General features: G+C 41.5%; 1 protein-coding gene across 8 annotated transcripts in view; it reads right to left on the bottom strand.

Annotated features, from left to right (window-relative positions):
- The window catches only part of plekha6 (pleckstrin homology domain containing, family A member 6), a 226,608-nt gene that overhangs the window by 82,628 nt on the left and 122,354 nt on the right, over positions 1-21,626 (bottom strand). For all 8 annotated transcript variants that reach the window (XR_014771370.1, XM_084725739.1, XM_084725744.1 and 5 more), the window contains exon 6: positions 13,269-13,341. Coding sequence is in view for 7 of the 8 variants with exons in the window: in XM_084725739.1 (XP_084581865.1) it covers positions 13,269-13,341 (73 nt within the window). In the remaining variant the exon portion in view is untranslated. The remainder of the gene's footprint in view (positions 1-13,268; positions 13,342-21,626) is intronic.

The raw sequence follows: 21,626 nt of genomic DNA, 5'->3' as shown, positions 1-21,626 counted from the left end.
ACAGAGGATGTTTTGAAGGGATTTAAACATTCACATTGATTGGCTAATATTATCACATACAGACAGACCTCTCTGGAGTTTAAAAGGTTATAAAAGTCGGGACAATATATACAATGTAAATAACAACAGAATACAATGATTTGCAAATTAGAACTTGTATTCAACTGAATTTGATGCCTGCAACATATTTACAAAAAGATGGGACAGGAGCAACAAAAGACTGAGAAAAAATGCTCAAAAAACACCTGTTTGGAACATTCAACAGGAAAGCAGGTGAACTGGTAACAGAGGAGATTTTGACTGTACGATTATAGTCTGAGGAATAATCACGGTTTCATGATTATCATGATTATGTATTAATTAATTTCACAACACTACTAATGAACTAATGTATCAAACCACATGAACATTCTTTAGAGATTTTAATGTGTTATTTACTGCTGTCAGAAATAACACAGTAATCAAATAATACAGTACTGTACAAAACCAGCCACACTCACATCTACTGGCAATGTAGAGTCACCAATTTAACCTAGCATGCATGCCTTTGAACTGTGGGAGGAAGCCGGAGAACCTGGAGAGAACCCACACAGACACGGGGAAACTCCGCACAGAAGGGCCCTGCCCCAGCCGGGGAGCTGGAGGATCGAACTCAGGACCTTCTTGCTGTGAGGTGGCAATGCTAACCACTGTACCACTGTGCTGCCCTGATCAAAACTATCACAACATTATTTAGTAATTTCAGTTTGTGTATTCTTTCTACGTTTCTTTTGGACCTGAGTAGAGAACTTAAAAACATGGTGGAAAAATATTTGAAATAAAGTTTTTAAGTATTATTAATGTAAGACTAAGATTAACTTTACTGATCCCCCAGGGGAAAATGTTACTCATGTGGGTAATAAACTTAAGTGTTATTGTCATCAACTGTCATCCATGGCTGTTTTTTAATTCATTTTTAATCATCTATTTTCAATAATTAATCTAATTTTACATGTGGCCTGGTTAAATCCTGTCTGTTATTGTTTTTTGTTTGTTTGAAGTTTTATAATAATAATAATAATGATAATAATAATAATAATAATAATAATAATAATAATAATAATGGATTACATTTATATAGCGCTTTATCACAGACAAGCACTTCACCGAGTTTTAGTAAAAAAGTAGAAATAAATTGAAAACATCACTTATGCTGTATTAATAACAACTCAAATATAATTAATAAGATCCCAGGTAGAGTGCTGGAAGTCTACAAGCTCCTGATGTTATGTTAGTGTTTTACACCTGGTATATTAACCCACAATGCCTAGAGTTTACTCAACACAGACAGGACGAAACAACCTGTAATGTTAAATGGTCACTGACTGAAGTCCTTAAGAGGAGCACTTTTATCTTCCATAGAAAAATGAGCCGCTTTGCTGCTGTTTGTTTACGCTGAACTTAAAGCTTAACTCTCACCGCTACGCCACTGATTGTAAGTGACACCTTTATATTTAACTCCCTACCAACTCAGTGTTTCATTAAGTAACTTGCCATTAACGTAATTTAACACAGTTATTATGTGTTACCTTTTCTTGGGTGTGTAAAGCTGGGTGGTGATCCCGCAAATGCTGCATCAAGTTTGACCCATTAGCCACAACTTTTTTCCGGCAGGTTTTGCAGACGGGTGATCCGTCGTCTTGAATCACTCCCTGGTCATTCTTGGTGCATCCGACATGCTCCCACACTGCCAACTTTACTCTTTTCTTTGGTGAAAACAAAGCTTCGCTGCTTGGTTCTTCTGCCATTGCTAAGCTAATGTGGTGTAGCCTCCATGTCTCTTAGTAAATTATAGTAATAGTAAAATCGGTTAATCGCTGCATCCATAATCATGACTTGGTATTAATGGTGCATCCATGAAAGGCTCAGTCCCTCACAAACATGGATGGATGCATCCACATTGTTACCAGAGTAACCTCAGAAGCTAGCACCTGCGATGGTATGGTGGTGCGTTTGTGCCAATGGCATCATGGCTAACTGTCATATCTGTGAATGCCCTATTAATCCTGGATAGTGCATACAGGTTTTCGAGCAATATATGCTGCTATTCAGACAATATCTATTTCAGAGACGTCCCTGCTTATTTCAGTTAGCCAATGCCAAGATACACTCTATTAGCGTGTCTTGTCAGTAAAACAGTTTTGGTCCTAGAAAGGCCTTCCTTCAGTCCAGAACTGTCTCCCACTTAAAATCTGTGGTGTACTATGAAGTGCAACATATGACCATGGAGACCCTGGACTGTTGCGACCCTGAAGTTGTTTATTAAGCAAGAATGAGAAAGAAGAAAGAAGACTTTTTGGCAAGTGTTCATGTAAAATAAACTATTCACACATGAAGCTGCTTTGGAGATGTCCTACTGTCTCCATATATTGCATGTTCTTGCGCTTTCACTCCTCAAACCAGGAGATCTGTCTCCTTGCTTTCAAATTTTTTTCTCTTTTTTTCCTTTTAGTAAATTCGCCATCATGATGCCATAGCTTGCATTACTGAAAGCTGACTTTCTGATTGGTTTATTGCATGTTCGCCATAAACTCGTCAGTGAATTAATGAAGGCACTTGGGCACATCTGATAGGTGTATCCTGCTGTGCACTGGTGGTGCAAGGGGTGGGACAGGACAGGATACACCTGGCACACGACAGCAAGGTGGATTTGGTTTCCACTTGCACTTTAGATCAGCGTAAGATAGCGACACGTTTTAAAAAAGCTGTGTGCAAATATTGCAAAAGGGTGATGATCTACACAAGTAGCACAACCAACATGATGCAGCATGTCACCTGGAAACATGGTGAGAAGCTCAAGTCAACACCACCTGAGCAAAGAAACTGTTAAAAGGACAATCCACACTGACAAGCAGTGTTATGGTTTAGGATTTTGTTGGACACTTCCTGTTTTATTTTGTAGTCATTGGCTGTGTTCGAAACTGCATACTAACTACTACATACTTCCATACCCATACTATCCATACTCCATACTGCATACCCAATCCATCAGACAGTATGCAAAGCGTTTACACTACAGCGTACAGCATGATAACCACAATGCATTGCGCTCCTACCCGAGCCGAAATCGACAGGCTAAAGCTGATTTCACTTTAGCTCTAAACTCTTTAAATATATCACTTTATCGACATTTTTTTAAAAATCAGGCGAGAAAGTGGCCATTTAGATCCCGAGTGTGCCGTTTATTTGTCCAAATACCAACCGTTTACAATTTCGTTCGGACGAATCTGGCGAAATTTAAGCTAGCCGCAGTGAGCAACGCACTTCCGGTTATATTCACAAAATAAAACACCCCTTTCCCTTTCTCATACCAAAAGACCATGGTAATAAATAGTGCTTTTACTTTGAAAACAAGAAGCGAACCAACCCGCAATATATCCTGCTTGACACCGCCATTTGGACTGATCTCGTCCCGTTAACGGAATTTGACCAGTCATGATGCCTTACCGGCAGAGAGTCTCTACCGGCCCACCGTCTTCGGTACATCATGGTTGCTATCAACTTGGGCTTGTTGTCAGATGCAAGTTGTATTAATTTTTAAACTTTATTAATAAATGTAAATCCAATGAGAAATCGCTAACAACATACGTCCAAGCATAAAAATTGGAGGGAAAAACTGATAAAACCTTTTTTTTTTTCCTGTCCTGTTCGCGGTGACGTCACGTCACGTCGCGTCGCGTCCTGGGTAATTTGAGTGTGAGTAGTAAGCTGATGATAGATACTCAACATTTCTGGCGAATGCAGTATGCATCCGGGAACTTCTCGCATACTCAAAAATCGCATACTGCCAGTGTAGACACACTGCATACTCAAAGAGTTAGTATGAGTAGTAGGTAAGTATGCGGTTTCGAACACACCCTTGGTTCTCCCTCGTGTGTTTTTACTTCCTGTCTTTGTCTGTTTTCCCGCTCTTTTTTGACCACTTATTATTATCACTTGTGAATTGTTATCCTCCCTCTCCCCTGTGTATTTAACCCTATGTCTATTTCTCGTCAGTGCTCGTTCATACTCACTCACTTGTTTGGCTTTTGTCTCAGTGTGCTCCCGGTGTTTTGTTGCTCGTGTATTTTGGTTCTCCTTTGTATGGATTTCTTGGTTTTTACCCCTGCCTGAATTAAGGACTCCCCCTCATTATGCATCGGGGTCGCGTTAACCGAATATTTTCCATCGTTGACCAGTTTTTTAAAACGGTGACGGAAAAATCTGAAAGTCATCTGTCATTTTGACAGGTTGCAATTCACACCCCTGACCACTTGGTGGCGAGTGAGCCTATTAATTAGCTATTAGGTTTGAGATGAACTGCGCCTCGCCTGGAGAGTAGACGAGATCAGGCGGCCGCAGCAGGAGGTGGAGACAAAAAGCTCCAGTCAAGTCGGACAGTTTTCAACAGACTTACGAGAGAGTAGAGGAAGAGACGCCAACATCCTGTTAGTTCACCTGTAGGTTACCTGTAGTCTGCAGATCATGCTCATAGCTGAAGAAATAAAGTGCGTTCTTGATCGTTGAATGTTGTTTGGACTGAATATGAATTAAAAATGAATCAAAATTAAATGCTATTGAATATGTAATTATTATCATTTTAAAAATTAAAGTGACAGGTAAAAATAGATTATGACAGGATTTTTATGACCCTGTCAGTCAAAATGACAGACAATGAAAAAGTCTAGCGCAACCTCTGTTATGCATATAAGGTTTTGTTGATCTTTTGGTTAATTAAATATCTTTTGAATTGCTCCCTGTCTTGTGGTCTGCGTTTGGGTCCAATCCTGACAATTCCTGAAAATTGTAACAGAATGAACAAGCCTAAAATGGACCCAGCAGACTTTTCAGTGGCAGAGGAGCTGAGGAAGGCATGCCAGGAAATGGATCAGCTGCACTCAGCTATCCAGGGTTGCAGGGATGTAAAGCGCTGTTTTTTTTGTGTACTCTTTAATGGAAAAGACTCTTTTGTCTAGACCCAAACTTTTGATTTTTCCCCCAGTTACTCGAAGCGTGGCAGTGCTTGCCAAACTAAAGAGAGACTTACAGGCCGAAATTTATTCTCCCAGTAACCCTGATTCGGAACTTAACACAGACTCTTTGACCCACCAGCCACCTGCTCAGCATGTTAGCCTTCTCCCCAGCCCAGCACCTGAGTGGGCTAGCCATCCACCTACAGGCCTCCAGCCTGTTAGTTGGAAGCCTGCTTCTCTACCTGCCAGTTTCCTGCCTGATCCAGCTCCTGAGTCATTATCTGAGAGGCCTCCCAGACGCAAGTGTGGCGGTCACCAGCATCATGCCTCTCAACTGCCTAGCGTTCCAGAACCTCAGCTGCCCAGCGCCACGGAGGTTTTGCTGCCCAACGCCACGGAGGTTCTGTTGCCCAGCAACTCAGCCTTCAACTCCCCTGTTCCGGCTGGGTCGCCGCCGCTGTCCCCTCCTGTTCTGGCTGCTGGGTCGGGGCCGCCACAGCGATCTCCTGTCCCAGTGGGGCCGCTGCAGCGATCTCCTGTTCCAGCTGGGTCGCTGCCGCCGTCCCCTCCTGTCCCAGTGGGGCTGCTGTCCCCTCCTGTTCCGGCTGGGTCACCGCCACCGTCCCCTCCTATCCCGGTTGGGTCGCAGCCATCATCTGTTCCAGCTGGGCCACAGTCACTTCCTGTCCCGGTGACGCCTCCGCAGCCATCTCCTGTTCCGGCTGGGTCGCCGTCACCATCACCTCCTGTCCCAGCGGGGCCACCGCAGCCATCTCCTGTTCCAGCTGGGTTGCCACCATCGTCGCTTCCTATCCCGGTTGGGTCGCAGCCATCATCTATTCCAGCTGGGCCGCAGCCACTTCCTGTCCCGGTGAGACCTCCGCAGCTATCTCCTGTTCCGGCTGGGTCGCCGTCACCATCACCTCCTGTCCCAACGGGGCCAGTTCCTGCTTTGCCTTGGTTGCCGCAGCCGCCTCCTCCAGTTCCTGCTTCGCCTGGGCCGCCGCTGCCACAGCTGCCTCCTCCAGTTCCTGTTTCAGCTGGGCCACCGCTGCCTCCTCCAGTTCCTGCTTTGCCTGGGGTGCCGCTGCCTCCAGTTCCTGCTCCGGCTGGGCCGCTGCTGCCGCAGCCATCACCAGTTCCTGCTCTGGCTGGGCCACCGCCGCAGCCTTCGCCCCAGCCATCACCTTCAGTTCCTGCCTTGGCTGGGCCACCGCCCCAGCCTTTGCCCCAGCCATCGCCTCCAGTTCCTGCTCTGGCTTGGGCCGCCGCAGCCATCACCTGGCTGGACCACCGTCAGAGTTGTCACCAGATACTCCATTGTCTCAATGCTGGCCTCCTTTGGGGTTCCGCCTTCGTATTCGCCAGCGGCGCCAGCCGCTTGCTCGTCCGCCCGAGGGGTCTCGTCTTCGCCAGCGCCGCCGGCCACCTGCTCGTCCCACCGAGGGGCCTTGTCTTCGCCTTCATAGCCCATCTCCAGAGGGTCTTCGCCTTCATCGCCCGTCTCCAGAGGGTCTTCGGCGCCTTCATCGCCCATCTCCAGAGGGTCTTCGCCGACTTCGGATTCATCTTCGCCGCCGGCCTCCAGAGGGGCTCTGCCTTCACCTTCGCCTCCGTCGCCAGCCTCCAGGTCTCCCCTGCTCCACCTCTGCCCTGCCTTCCGGGCCGTCCGCCCGAGGTCCCCTGCTCCGCCTCTGCCCTGCCCTGCCCTACGGGCCATCCACCCGAGGTCCCCTGCTCTACCTCTGCCCTGCCCCCGGGCCTTTGCACCCGGTCCCTTTCCACTCCCAGGACCTGTAGACTTTTGACTTGTCTTGGCTTGACTTGGTCCTTGTTGCCAGGGATTGTGGGTTCGAGTCCCATCTGGGGTGCCACTTTTTATGTAACGGTCAGACATTATGTTTGAGGTGCCAGTTAGGTCAGCGCCTAACAATTCTTCGTCAGGGTGTGAGTCAGTATTGTAATTTTTTAAGTTGTCAACCGCACATAAATTCAAGAACAAAAAACTCTTTCACCGTAAAGAAAATACCTCCCTTCCCCAGCAAGGCCACAAACAACACAACACCACTGCATTAGGATCAAGAGCACTCAGTATATTGCAACACACAAACAATTACAGCAACCAATGAAAGAATCCCTTCCAGAACTCAAAATAATCCAGTCCGGATTTTCCCCTTCAATAGTCCAAACAAAACAAAAGAAAAGGCACACTGTTTCCAACGGTTCAGTCCGGTGCACAAACAAAACACTTGATTCAGAAAGAAGAGTCAGTTCAGTTTTTTTTTTACCCCCCAAGAAATAAAAAGCAAAAAAGAGATCAAAAAATAAACTCACGGCACACCGGAGTCACCTCTCGTTAGTCGAGTCCAGTCAGTCCAGTCCAGTCGTCTCCGTCCAGTCAGTCGGGAGTATTTCACAGACGCTGCGGCTTCAGGAGATCGAGGACGTTATAATCCACGGGAACGTTTCATCGGAGATTGAACAACCAGACTTCTCCTCCAGACAGATTTCCACCATATGGCTCCCAGCGAACTACGCGAACTATTGATCACGGAAACAACGATGCACGCAAGGTATTCCACTGCAGGGCAGCCTCACCACTCCCTCGTCGGACTGTGTGTGCGCCATCTTGGTGAATCATCATCAATATAAGACACTGAGGTGTCGGCGGCCATTGGCTCCGGCACGGAGATGTGTGTGTGACGGTGACGGGGGTGTGTGTGTGTGGGAATGAACTCCAGTAACCTCCTGTGCACTAGCTGATCGCTACAATTATGCATGTAAGTTTTTGTTGATCTTTTGGTTAATTAAATATCTTTTGAATTGCTCCCTGTCTCGTGGTCTGCGTTTGGGTCCAATCCTGAAAATTCCTGAACATTGTAACAATCAGATTGGAACACATGGAAGACTTAGTTTGTTTATTTGAAGATATTTCATTTATTTGAATCATTCACTTAAGTTATTTTGATGAGGGATTTGTTTTAAAAATCCAATTTCTATTTATTTTTTGTTAGTTAAGATAAAACATAATTTCAGTTGCACTTTTAAGGGTATATATATGGGTTGTTTTGCACAGTTCACTCTACCTCAGACAAAAAATAAATTAAAAGATTCTCTTTAATTTGTTAAAGATAAGAGAAAATACATGCTGCAGTTTTTATATATCTATTTATATGCATGTTTTTTAAAATATACATTCATTGCATAGCTACACTCTACCTCAGAAATGTTGTGTTTTTTGCCTGAGAAATAATTACAGGAATATTTTTCAGTCACAATTTGTCTGCAATCTCATTATGTTAAAAGAAAAAATCATATTTTGAAGCCAGTATCAGAAATCGTATCGAATTGTGAGTTGACTGTATTGTTACATTCCTTAGTGTATATTTACAAAAACAGTAAAGTTAATCAGTGTGAATATTAAATACATTGTCTGTATTGTATTATGTACATTTTATGTACATTTTAGACAACATCAAAACTCTTTTTTGGAATTGGGGTTGTGAAAACAACTTACTGCTGAACTAAGAGTGAATTTTAGGTTGTAAAGCTAGGAAGCCTTTAAAAGTGTGCTGGAGAAAAGGCATTAAAAACTTTACATTAAATAAGTAGTGGTACAATCCTTTTTGAATTTGAATGTAAGACAGAGCCATGAGTGTCACCCGACACCTGTTTAAAGTTAGGCTCCTGCAGGATGGCTGCAGGTGATTAGTGGGAGAAAACGCAAATTGCCAAAGCAGAGATCCAGATGTTGCAATAGCTTCAATTACTCTTTCTGTGTCTTTAAACACATAGAAAGAACTTGTTTCTGACAATATCACACTACACATCTAGACAAATCACCTTATACAACATTCGAAAATATCCTCAGATGTTCTCTATGATGTTGCCAACATCTCTTCTTCCTGCATATTTATCTCTCTTTTTCCTTTTGTGCAGATTTTTTTTATTGCATGTCTCATCTATGGTTACAGTGGGAAGTGGGAATGGAAGAACAGATTTACAGATTTATCAAAGTCTTTGAGAGTCTAATCTATTTTATTTTCAGACATTAGCCAACATTATCAGTGGTACTCTGCTGAAAAAAGAGCTACTGTTGTGAGAGCAGAGCCAGGCTGCATCCCAAAGTTAGCTCAGTGACCCATTAATTTGAATGTGAGAAATCCAATCCAATCCAACTTTATTTTTAAAGCACTTTAAAACAACCACAATGGACCAAAGTGCTGTACAGAAATAAAATACAAGAACAATAGATTAAACGACGTAAAACAGCTATACAATTTAAAGCAAAAAAATCAATAAATATGAATAAATAAAATAGACAATAAAATAAAAAAAATCACAATACATTCAACATCTCACATGGTGTTAAAAGCCAAGGAGAAAAGCTGGGTTTTAAGATGGGATTTAAAAACACACTGAGAGGAGGCCTGTCTGATGTGGGGAGGCAGATGAAGTGAGGCTAAAATGGGGGTAAAGTGCTTGTGTTTACGTGTGCCAGTTAAAAGATGTGCAGCAGCATTTTGCACCATCTGAAGATGGGCGACAGAGGACCCACTAACCCCCTCATAAAGTGCATTACAGTAGTCGAGCCTAGTGGTCACAAAGGCGTGGCTTACCATTTCAAAGTGCTGCCTTAAAAGAATAGGTTTAATTTTGGTGAGCTGCCTCAATTGGAAGAAGCTCGATTTAACGACCGAACTGATCTGACATCGAGCTTGAGATCAACATCCACTTTAACCCAAAGGTTTGTGACGGCTGGCTTTATGAACTGGGCCAAGGAACCCAGATCTACAAGGGGGGCCCCAGTGGTGCCACCAAAAACCATCACCTCACTTTTTCTCATTAAAGTTTAAAAAGTTTACAGCCATCCAGGCCTTTATGTCATCAAGACACCTGAGTAGTGGTTTGACAGAATATGCATCTTTCTTTTTGAGAGGGACATAAATCTGACTGTCATCTGTACAACAGTGGAAAGAGATCCATGCACATTCACACACACAAGTACACACAGAAACACTAAACTCTTCATACAAATACTCAATATGAATATGAGAGATAAATACTTTCAACAATGTTAAGAGGAGATCGTACCACAATATAAAGTTAATCTAACAAAATCATCCTAACAGGGATCTAAATAGCTGTTTGAAGTAGTTATTCCAGTCATTAATGCTCACATCCAAAACAGAGCAAATGGCATCCTGTCAGTTGTCACTGTTCACTGTACACAACATAAACTACGCTGATAAAATATAGTACTTTTACAAATTTTCAGATTTCTTATGAATAACAACTGAACTACTTAAGACAGAGGTGTCAAACATATGGCCCGCGGGCCAAAACCGGCCCGCCAGAGGGTCCAGTCTGGCCTGCAGGATGACTTTGCAAAGTGTGAAAATTGCAGAGAAGACATTACTTTTAGGTAGGTTTAGTAATTCGAGTAATTTGATTACTAAAATATGTTTAAACCTCTACAAGTGTACAGCACACTGTGTTTGGCATGTGGGGGTTATTAAAGACCAGAGTATTGATGAGTGCTGACATTTATTATCACACGGCTGCAGCATCTCTCCTCTCTGCATCAGTGCAGTTCCTCCATACACACACTCACAGTACAGACACACAGAGGAGGTCAGTGTGATTCTCTGACCCTGTCTGTATCTGATCTGTTGACTTTCTTCATCAGCAGGATGTTTTATAAAGACAAAAAGACTAAACCTAACTCGCATTCTGGGTTTTTCCCTATATATTAATCCACCCTCGATTCAGTTTTCACAGCAGCAGAGAAGCTGAGTGTGGAGGAGACTGTTGTTAATGACGGAGTTTATTACAACAGAAACTAACGTGATGGTTAATGACATCAACACCAACCAGATGCACTTATAAAATTAAACAACTGTATAAGGAGGCCTATATGTAAAGGAGAGTCTTTGTTTCTCTGTGAGAAACTTTCAGATCTTCTCACAGCAGAGTGAACAGGTGAGGGAGGAGAGGAGCGCACATTGATCACACATCAATCAATCAATCACTTCTCGGACTGATTAAAAAAATAAAAATGCCAAAATTGGTGACAAACCAAACCTGGGTGTCCACACAAATAAAGTCTTTGTGTGAAACACTGCAGAGTGTAACATCATGCTGTTTACAGACAGTCTGCTGTCTGTAGTTTGACAGAGAGACAGAGAGGGTCGTGTCTAGAAGGGAACCCTAGACCCGCGAATTTGATTATTTTAGTAGAAATAACGGATACAAATCTCGCGAGACTTGCTCAAATAAAGAGTTACCTTCTAGACACGAAAAAGGTGCGCAGCTCAAAAAACAGAAATTCATGTCGTGGTGTCGATGTTTTAATGTGGCGGGCTGCCATAAATAAAACACTATTCACTGATCCACAGAGAGTCACTGAAACACTGATCACTGACCTGCTGTGATGGAAAAAATACTCACATTCTTTATTTAAGTAAAAACACTAATACAACAATATAAAAATACTTAATTACAATTTAAAAATCTTGTATGTTATTGTTTCCATTTTGAAAAATCAACATTTTATTGCTTTTGTTGTACTTTAATGGTATTCTTATCGTTATTTTTTGATGACTAAATACAGACCTGCAAACTCATAAGAGGAGAAAAAGGTGTCATGTTGGTAAACCAGTCCCCTGTCCTCTGAGGGTCTGGGAGCGTCTGTCCTGCTCCAGAAGAAAAATGTTGTGATTTTAACATGTGAACAAAACATTCTGGTGACTGTTTCAGTTAAGAGTTAGTTCCATCTTCTGTTTGTGGTTTCTGCAGACATTACTACCTTTACTTTTACCTTTGTACTTAAAAAAAAGTAAAGTAAAAACAGTAAGAGTAAATCTACAGTAAAAGTAATGTTACTTTACTGAGTATTTTTACTTTAGCAATTTACCAATTTACCACTGTTCTTCAATAAAGCAAAAGTAATGTAATAGAAAAACTGAAAGTGCAGAAGACGCAATATTTCTTATCTGATTACTCGATTAATCACCAGAATAATCGATAGATTATGCTTTCATTTTACTGGTCCGGCCCACTTGAGATCAAATTGGGCTGTATGTGGCCCCTGAAACAAAATGAGCTTGACACCCCTGACTTAAGGCTCGGTTGTGTACTACAGCCAACCTGTAACTGACAGCTGAAATGCACTGGGGGTACACAACTTTCAACACCATTTGTAAAACAAAAAGCCCCACCAAGCTGGAATGTTTTGTTGTGAACTGCAACTGAGCTGAGCTGCCTATGGTGGATAATCGCAACACTGTAAAACATTTTACAGTATTGTGAAGAATGAAAGTAACACTCATAGCAACGAACACAGCAGACAAACATTTTTTCTGTATTTTATCATTAGTTTCATGTCTGAAAAGGGCAGTGCTGAAAAAAGAACCAAAGTGGAAATCTGATAAAGAACTATCTATATTCAACAGAAAGCATCAGACTGAACTAGTTACCAGGCTAAAAACAAATCTTGCAAGCTAACAGCACTGGAGACAGTCAACACCCAGCTTCTGGCAGACAAAAACCACACAGAAAATAGAAGTAGTCACTCAATAGAGTGCAGATCCCCACCGGGCAACATATAGTGAAGCACCTACTGCAATGTCACCACAACTACCACATGCAACCAGCAGACATTTGCAAAATTCTGCCAGTATTTACATGACCCCCATATATTTGTCCCTTGCTGAAACAAGATTTAAACTGAAGCCATTGTTGATCACTTGCGCCCCCAAGTGGCTGGTTAAGAAGAGTGAGAAGTCAGCTGTCAGTGGTCATACAAAACAGAATTACTGCCTCACAGTTGTGTCTCCACCAACCACTCAAGACTTTGAAGGTATTGAATATGGAACTCAACACTACATTGACATGAAACTTTGAAAGAATTTCATAAAGGCTATTAAGTGTATTTTTTGGTAAAATGGAAGTTCTCACTATAAATGTGTGATTCCTGTGACTAATTTCCAGAGAGAAACAACTTCACTGATTTTACGGTGGAGGACAGAGGACTGATAAAGATCTGATCATTATGATGTCACAGTGAACCTTTTGGATCGAAAATATCATCACCTCATAATTTTATCCTATTAAATATCTGTGTGTAATTCTGACACATAATTATTGTATGAATTCTTGAGCTATAGCCACTACTGCACATGCTGGCAACACATTATCTATATATAAGACAGCTCCTTATTATAAATTTTATAAACTGAAAATCAGAGAAGTAGATATCCAGAATGAAGCACAAACCTTTGTAGTAAAAGAGACATCTGTCAGTGAGGACGAACCACCTCTTGTTCCACTGCTTCACTCCACTGCTGGCCTGTAGGAACATACGTCACATCCACACACTCATTATTCTTCATCATCATCATCATCATCATCATCATAACATCATGATTATTGTTATCAAATAATCCTATTAAAAAGTATAGTCTGTGCAGACAAAGGCCAGAGAACTCCATAATATCATATAAAAACTATATCAAACAAAGAAAAGTGCCTTACTGCTGCAGTGGGAGACCAGTGTTGCAGGATGAATTCATTGTTGGTTTTGGTCTCTTCGAGGATTTCTTATTTAACCTTTAAATAGGGCCAAAACTGCTGGCAAGAGACAGGATGCAAATTTGGGCCAATGCATTTTCACTACTCCAGCCTCCACACAGTTTTTGTCATGCAAAATGAAGGTCACTCTACTTCCTGTTTCAGAACTGAACATTTATATTGGATGTAATTGTTGCTGAAAGCCAAATGATATGATGATCTGATGTAAGCAGACTGTTAAACACAATCCCACAGATAAGAAACATACTATATGGCCTAAACAAACTGATGAAACTGGCGATTCATGTTTGTGAAGAAGGCACTCCATATTTTTAGATCTAATCCCAGTTGAATACAAGAAACAAATAACATCAAGCAATTATTATGTAATCGCAGAATTGCAAATCCAACCACATGATGATGATGATGATGATGATGATAATAATAAAAATGATCATGATGACTATTATTATTATTATTATTATTATTATTATCATTATTATTGTTATTATTATTATTATTATTATTATTATTATTATCATCATCATTTTTCTTATTATTATTATTATTATTATTATTGGGTGTGAATGCTGAAAGCATTCAAACCCTATGTTCTTCCACTACCAAAATTCTTTATTGGGTGTGAATGCTGAAAGCATTCAAACCCTATGTTCTTCTACTACCAAAATTCTTTATTTTAATTGGGTGTGAATGCTGAAAGCATTCAAACCCTTTGTTCTTCTACTACCAAAATTCTTTATTGGGTGTGAATGCTGAAAGCATTCAAACCCTTTGTTCTTCTACTACCAAAATTCTTTATTGGGTGTGAATGCTGAAAGCATTCAAACCCTATGTTATTGTACTACCAAAATTCTTTATTATTATTATTCTTCCGCCGCGTTTTTCAAAGTCCTATAACTTCAGCATACTTCAACCGATTCAAACCATTCAAATTTCAACTTATTCAGATTTATTCTGACACGATTGGAAACCTCTTCAATTTTCCATAACATTCATATTTTCCGAAATATTCAACGTTAAAATTCCCATCCCTATTAAATCCCATTCAACAAAAAGTTTGTAACGCTTCTTCTTCCACAAATTTCAACCGATTCAAACCATTTCAAGTCACAACGTTCATCTGAAATTTTTCCGGAGCCGTATGACTTTTTTAAGCCGTAACATTCATATTTTCCGAGATATTCCAGGTTTTTTCCGAACGGCGTTCCCATTGAAAATGAATTACGGAATCTTCAAAAATCTCAAAATTTCACCTTTTTTCAAACGGTAACTAGTGATTCATACTTTGAGCTAGAAACTCCACTCAAACTGGAAAATATTCAAAATTTTCCTGACTTTCTAGGTTTGTTTCAACTATTTAATCCCATTCAAACTTTAAAAATTATTCACTGTTTTCTGAAACTTGGTTATAATGGAAGTCAATGAGAAAATCCTTCAAACTCACTCTACTTCACCCTGTCACCATGAACTCATACATTCACGTAGAAACTCCATTCCAACTCTCAAACGCTTACAATCACGTGGACTTTCGGACAGTCCTTCCGATTTTCGATATCTCTTTTAGTTTTTCCACAGGAGCAGTTTTAAAAACATGAAATTTTCATCTCTTCTCAGACTTTATAATGGGTGTGTATTGCGTGCGGTCGTTAGAGCTAGAGTGGGTGATGTCATCGCTAGAGTGGAGAGGGGGTACAGAATCATCCAGAAATTTTCTCTTCAACTCGCCGCTACGGCCACACCGTTCGCTCTACATACACAAATTTTACAGCATTTTGTAGGAAAAGCCGTGCCGGTCGCAGCGGTGTGACCGTCGAAGTCAACGGACAAACGGTTTGGGCTGAGCGGGGTCCGAAAGGGCGCCAAGTCGAACCGGCTGCCCCATTCGCTCCCATGTTAAGCGAGAGCAAACATTTCTGGAAGAAAGCAGACGATCCCTGTTTTTTCCATCGCCCTACCGGCCTCATTTTTCACACTACAGAAATAAAATTTGCACCATCGCGTTCGCCATCTCGTCCTCTCGCTCACCGTATCCCGCTTTTAACTCTAGCATTTACGGTTGTTTGTTAAATGGCTGGAGTTTGACAGAGACTTTTCTCTAGAAATACACTCTAAACTGCCTCGCAAGCAGGAGCAGCTGTGTGGGTCGTCAGTCAGTCACCATGGCAACCTGTTCAGCTGGGGAGTCAGCTCATTTACTCAGGTCCTACAGATGACTTGACAAAACTTTGTCAGTTGTTCTGCCTGCCTGTCTGTCTCTCTCTGTCTGTCTGTCTAGAATTGAATGTGGTGTTGCTCACAGGCGATTGGCTGATTTAACCAACAGCAGTTAGGCTGAAATTGACCAATCGCCTGCGTGTTACAGAACATTCAAATTTGAATACCGAGACGACCTGAGTTCTTAAAACCTCATGCAGAGACAATTAGACTTGAAGCAGCTCAAGGTTTGAAATTACCAACAGTTTAAAAAGACTGTCTCTCTGTCTCTGTCTGCCACTCTCCATACCTGTCTGTCTCTCTGTCTGACTAGAATTGAATGTCCTGTTGCTCACAGGCGATTGGCTGATTCAACCAACAGCAGTTAGGCTGAAATTGACCAATCGCCTGTGTGTTACAGAACATTCAAATTTGAATACTGTGAGGACCTGAGTGAAAACCTCATGCAGAGACAATTGCACCTGAAGCAGTTCCAGGTTTGAAATGACTAACAGTTTAAAAAGACTGTTCGTCTATCTCTGTCTCTCTATCTCTGTCTGCCTACAATTGAATGTGCTGTTGCTCACAGGCGATTGGCTGATTTAACCAACAGCAGTTAGGTCCTCTCAATATTCAAATTTGAATGTTCTGTAACACACAGGCGATTGGTCAATATTGCCAGCCTGAGTTCTTAGCAGTTAAAACCTCATAGAGAGAGAATTATACCTGAAGCAGCTCAAGATTTTTGAAATTAACAGTTTAAAAAGACTGTCTGTCTGTCTGTCTCTCTCTGTTACTCTGCATGCGTGTCTTTGTCTCTGTCTGTCTGTGTCTTTCTGTGTCCACCTTGGACATTTTAGACTGCAGTTTTTTTTAACTGTCAATAAATTCAGTTTCAGTTGCTTCATGTAAAATTGTTACCCTTCTTTCTTCAGATTTATTTCTTTCATCTTTCTAACAAACATTCAAATTTTCTACATAATTCTAACATTATTACAATTTCATGGCAGCTATTCAGTGTCGCATCACCTTGCTAACAAAATTCAAATATTCTATTACATTCAAATATATATTTATTTTAAAGGCATCTATTCAATGTGGTATCAACTTTTTCTTTAATACAAATTCAAATATGCTACCAAATTCAGATATTAATTTATCTTCATGACAGATATTCAATTTGGCGTCAGCCTTTCAACATACATTCAAACATTCAAACGATTCAAAACTTTCTTGTATTCAAGGCAGCATTGCAGTTTGGCTTCAGCTTGAAGCATTCACACCCGCAATTTCTTCAGAAATTGCTTTTCTAGTTATTATTATTATTTTTCCGCCGCGTTTTTCAAAGTCCTGTAACTTCAGCATACTTCAACCGATTCAAACCATTCAAATTTCAATTTATTCAGATTTATTATGACACGATTGGAAACCTCTTCAATTTTCCGTAACTTTCATATTTTCCGAAATATTCCACGTTAAAATTCCCATCCCTATTAAATCCCATTCAAAAAAAGCTTTGTAACGCTTCTTCTTCTACAAATTTCAACCGATTCAAACCATTTCAAGTCACAACGTTCATCTGAATTTTTTCCGGAGCCTTATTATTTTTCTAAGCCGTCACGTTCAATACTTTCCGAGATATTCCAGGTTTTTTCCGAACGGCGTTCCCATTGAAAATGAATTACGGAATCTTCAGAAATCTCAAAATTTCACCTTTTTTCAAACGTTGACTACCGACTCATACTTTGAGCTAGAAACTCCATTCAAACTGGAAAATATTCAACATTTCGCTGACTTTTTATATTTGTTTCAACTTCTTAATCCCATTCAAACTTTAAAAATTATTCACCGTTTTCTGAAATTTGGTTATAATGGAAGTCAATGAGAAAATCCTTCAAACTCGCTCGACTTCACCCTGTCGCCATGGATTCATACATTCATGTAGAAACTCCATTCCAACTCTCAAACGCTTACAATCACGTGGACTTTCGGTCACTAATTCTGATTTTCGATATCTCTTTTAGTTTTTCCACAGCAGCAGTTTAAAAAACATGAAATTTTCATCTCTTCTCAGACTTTATAATGGGTGTGTATTGCGTGCGGTCGTTAAAGCTAGAGTGGGTGATGTCATCGCTAGAGTGGAGAGGGGGTACAAAATCATCCAGAAATTTTATCTTAAACTCGCCGCTACGGCCACACCGTTCACTCTACATACACAAATTTTACAGGATTTTGTAGGAAAAGCCGTGCCGGTCACAGAGGTGTGACCACCGAAGTCAATGGACAAACGGTTTGGGCTGAGCAGGGTCCGAAAGGGCAACAAGTTGAACCGGTCGCCCCATTCTCTCCCATGTTAAGCGAGAGCAAACATTTCTGGAAGAAAGCAGATGATCCCTGTTTTTTCCATCGCCCTGCCGGCCTCATTTTTCACAGTACAGAAATAAAATTTGCACCTTCGCGTTCGCCATCTCGTCCTCTCGCTCACCCTATCCTGTTTTTAGCTCTAGCAATTACGGTTGTTTGTTAAACGGCTGGAGTTTGAGTGGTACGTTTTCTCAAGTTTTGCCTTTGTTTGGAGTGTTTGAAATTGAATGTGCGGTTGTTTGCAGGCGATTGGCTGATTCAACCAACAGCAGTTAGGCTGAAATTGGCCAATCGCCTGCGTGTTACAGAACATTCAAATTTGAATACCGAGACGACCTGAGTTCTTAAAACCTCATGCAGAGACAATTAGACTTGAAGCAGCTCAAGGTTTGAAATTACCAACAGTTTAAAAAGACTGTCTCTCTGTCTCTGTCTGCCACTCTCCATACCTGTCTGTCTCTCTGTCTGACTAGAATTGAATGTCCTGTTGCTCACAGGCGATTGGCTGATTCAACCAACAGCAGTTAGGCTGAAATTGACCAATCGCCTGTGTGTTACAGAACATTCAAATTTGAATACTGTGAGGACCTGAGTGAAAACCTCATGCAGAGACAATTGCACCTGAAGCAGTTCCAGGTTTGAAATGACTAACAGTTTAAAAAGACTGTTCGTCTATCTCTGTCTCTCTATCTCTGTCTGCCTAGAATTGAATGTGCTGTTGCTCACAGGCGATTGGCTGATTTAACCAACAGCAGTTAGGTCCTCTCAGTATTCAAATTTGAACGTTCTGTAACACACAGGCGATTGGTCAATTTCACCAGCCTGAGTTCTTAGCAGTTAAAACCTCATAGAGAGACAATTACACCTGAAGCAGGTCAAGGTGTTTGAAATTATCAGTTTAAAAAGTCTGTCTGTCTGTCTCTCTCTGTTGCTCTGCATGTCTGTCTGTGTGTCTCTGTCTGTCTGTGTCTTTCTGTGTCCAGCTTGGACATTTTAGACTGCAGTTTTTTTTAACTGTCAATAAATTCAAAGTTACAGTTGCTTCATGTAAATGTGTTACCTGTCTTTCTTCAGATTTAGTTCTTTCAGCTTTCAAACAAACATTCAAATTTTCTACATAATTCTAACATTATTGGATTTTCATATCAGCTGTTCAGCGTGGCTTTGGCTTTTTAACTAATATTCAAATATTCTACATAATTCAAATATTCATTTATTGTCAGCGCAGCTATTCAAAGTAGTTTCAGTGTTTCAATAAAAATTCAAATATTATACTAAATTCAAATATTAATTTATTTTCATGCCAGGTATTCAGTGTGGCGTGAGCCTTTCTTCAAACATTCAAACATTTCACATAATTCAAACCTTCTTATATCATTCAGGCAGCTATTCGGTGTGGCGTCAGCCTTTCTACTCACATTCAAACATTCAAATCATTCAAAACTTTCTTGTATTCAAGGCAGCATTGCAGTTTGGCTTCAGCTTGAAGCATTCACACCCGCAATTTCTTCAGAAATTGCTTTTCTAGTTAGGGCCCGAGCACCGAAGGCGGTGCGAGGCCCTATTGAAACTGAAGGAATTATTAGGGCCCGAGCACCGAAGGCGGTGCGAGGCCCTATTGAAACTGAAGGAATTATTCTTCTTCTTATTATTATTTATCTTTTTCCCCTAAGATCGCATTTTTGAGGGCCTAAACAGGCTCAAAAAGTCCCAGATTTTTGCACACTCATCAGGTCTTGCGAAAAATTCGATATTTTATGGTCGTTACAAAGGGGCGTGGCAAAATGGCTCAATGGCGCCCCCTAACAGTTTTCAAAATTGAAGCCCCCTGCTTTAACTTTGACCTAGGCGTACGAAATTTGGTACACATATGTATCATGCCGGGACAGACAAAAAAGCCTCTTGGAGCAATCCCCTAAACCCAACAGGAAGTCGGCCATTTTGAATTGTATTTTCAAAATAAGGTCATTTTTGGCCATTTTCACACGTCATACTTTAACGAACTCCTCCTACAGATTTCATCGAAATGACTTCAAAATCGGTTTGTGTGAGCTCCACAACTGTGTGATCAAAAGTTATTAAAAGATCTTCGTATCGTTGAAGGGCGCGGTCGCTGCGGAAGGGCGAATTTTGATATCTCGCAACACCCACATCAAAAACCACGAAATTGCTATAACTTTAGCATAAATGGTTCGATCTGCACCAAACTTGCTGTGATGGATAATAGTCCCGCCCTGAACACATCTATGTCACAATATTCTGTGATTGTCATAGCGCCCCCTGGTGGCGACAGGAAATGACATGTTTTACTCTTTGAGGTCCTGCTCCAAGCACGTTGACCATATCCAACTCAAATCTGGTCAAACCGTCTTTAACATGTTGATAATCGTGTATTATGAAAATCGTGCCATGATGTCACACTGTCTTTCCGTGACGGAGCGGCGAAGTTGATGTTTCGCCAAAAATGAAAAATTAGCATTAACTTCACTATACTTAGTCGAATCTGCCTGAAACTTGACATGTGCGTTAACGGTCCAGGCCTGAACATGTGATACGAGTTTCGTTAATGGGCGTGGCCAAATAGTTTGGCCACGCCCCTTAAACATCAGCCCCTGCGGCACGTTTCACCGACATGCACGAAACTTGGTACACATATGTATCACACCCAGACGCACAAAAAAGCCTCTTGGACCCATTGCCCAAACCCAACAGGAAGTCAGCCATTTTGAATTTTGCGTCCATTTTTGGCGTTTCTCACGTGTCGTATTTTAACGAACTCCTCCTACAGGATTGATCAGAACGGGTTCAAAATCACTGTGTACCATCTAGACAACATTGTGATCAAAAGGTATTAAAGATTTACGCCCTCATTGAAGGGTGTGGCCGTCAGGTGGCGGCGAAGTTTGATGTCTCGCCATGAAACACGAAATTGCCATAACTTGGGCAGACATGGTCCGATCCCCACCAAACTTCACAAGTGTCATAGAAGTCCTGGTCTGAACACATCCACGTGACAAGCAGGAGACATACTCACAGCGCCACCTAGCGGCGTCAGGAAGCGACGTCGAATTCCTTAAGGGGACGTCAAAAGGCCGTGACAATCACAGAGCCTCTTCGCCCGGGGCGAATCCTGCCACGAGGCCGCGGCCGCCGGCCCCCCCGAGTGGCGCGGGGGTGCGAGGGCCCGTAAAACGCTGCTTGCAGCTTTAATTAGGGCCCGAGCACCCGCGGTGCGAGGCCCTATTGAAATTGCTCGGATTATTCTTATTATTATTATTATTCTGGCAATAGTAAATCGCTTATTTGGGGGCCTTAACATATCTAAAAACTCAAGAAATTTGGCGGGGGCGTCAGTCCCGGCGAAAAATTACGTATTTTAAGGGTCTCGCGAATGGGCGCGGCGAAATGACTCAGTAGCGCCATCTACAGACGAGCCCCGACGGCATGTTTCTCCGAAGCGCACAAAACTTGGTACGCAGATAGAAC

The sequence above is a fragment of the Lutjanus erythropterus genome, chromosome 2 (assembly GCF_056507025.1).
Source record: "Lutjanus erythropterus isolate fLutEry1 chromosome 2, fLutEry1.hap2, whole genome shotgun sequence".
NCBI lineage: Eukaryota > Metazoa > Chordata > Actinopteri > Lutjaniformes > Lutjanidae > Lutjanus > Lutjanus erythropterus.
Note: the sequence above shows the minus strand (reverse complement) of the source record. Positions and strands in the feature narration are given on the sequence as shown.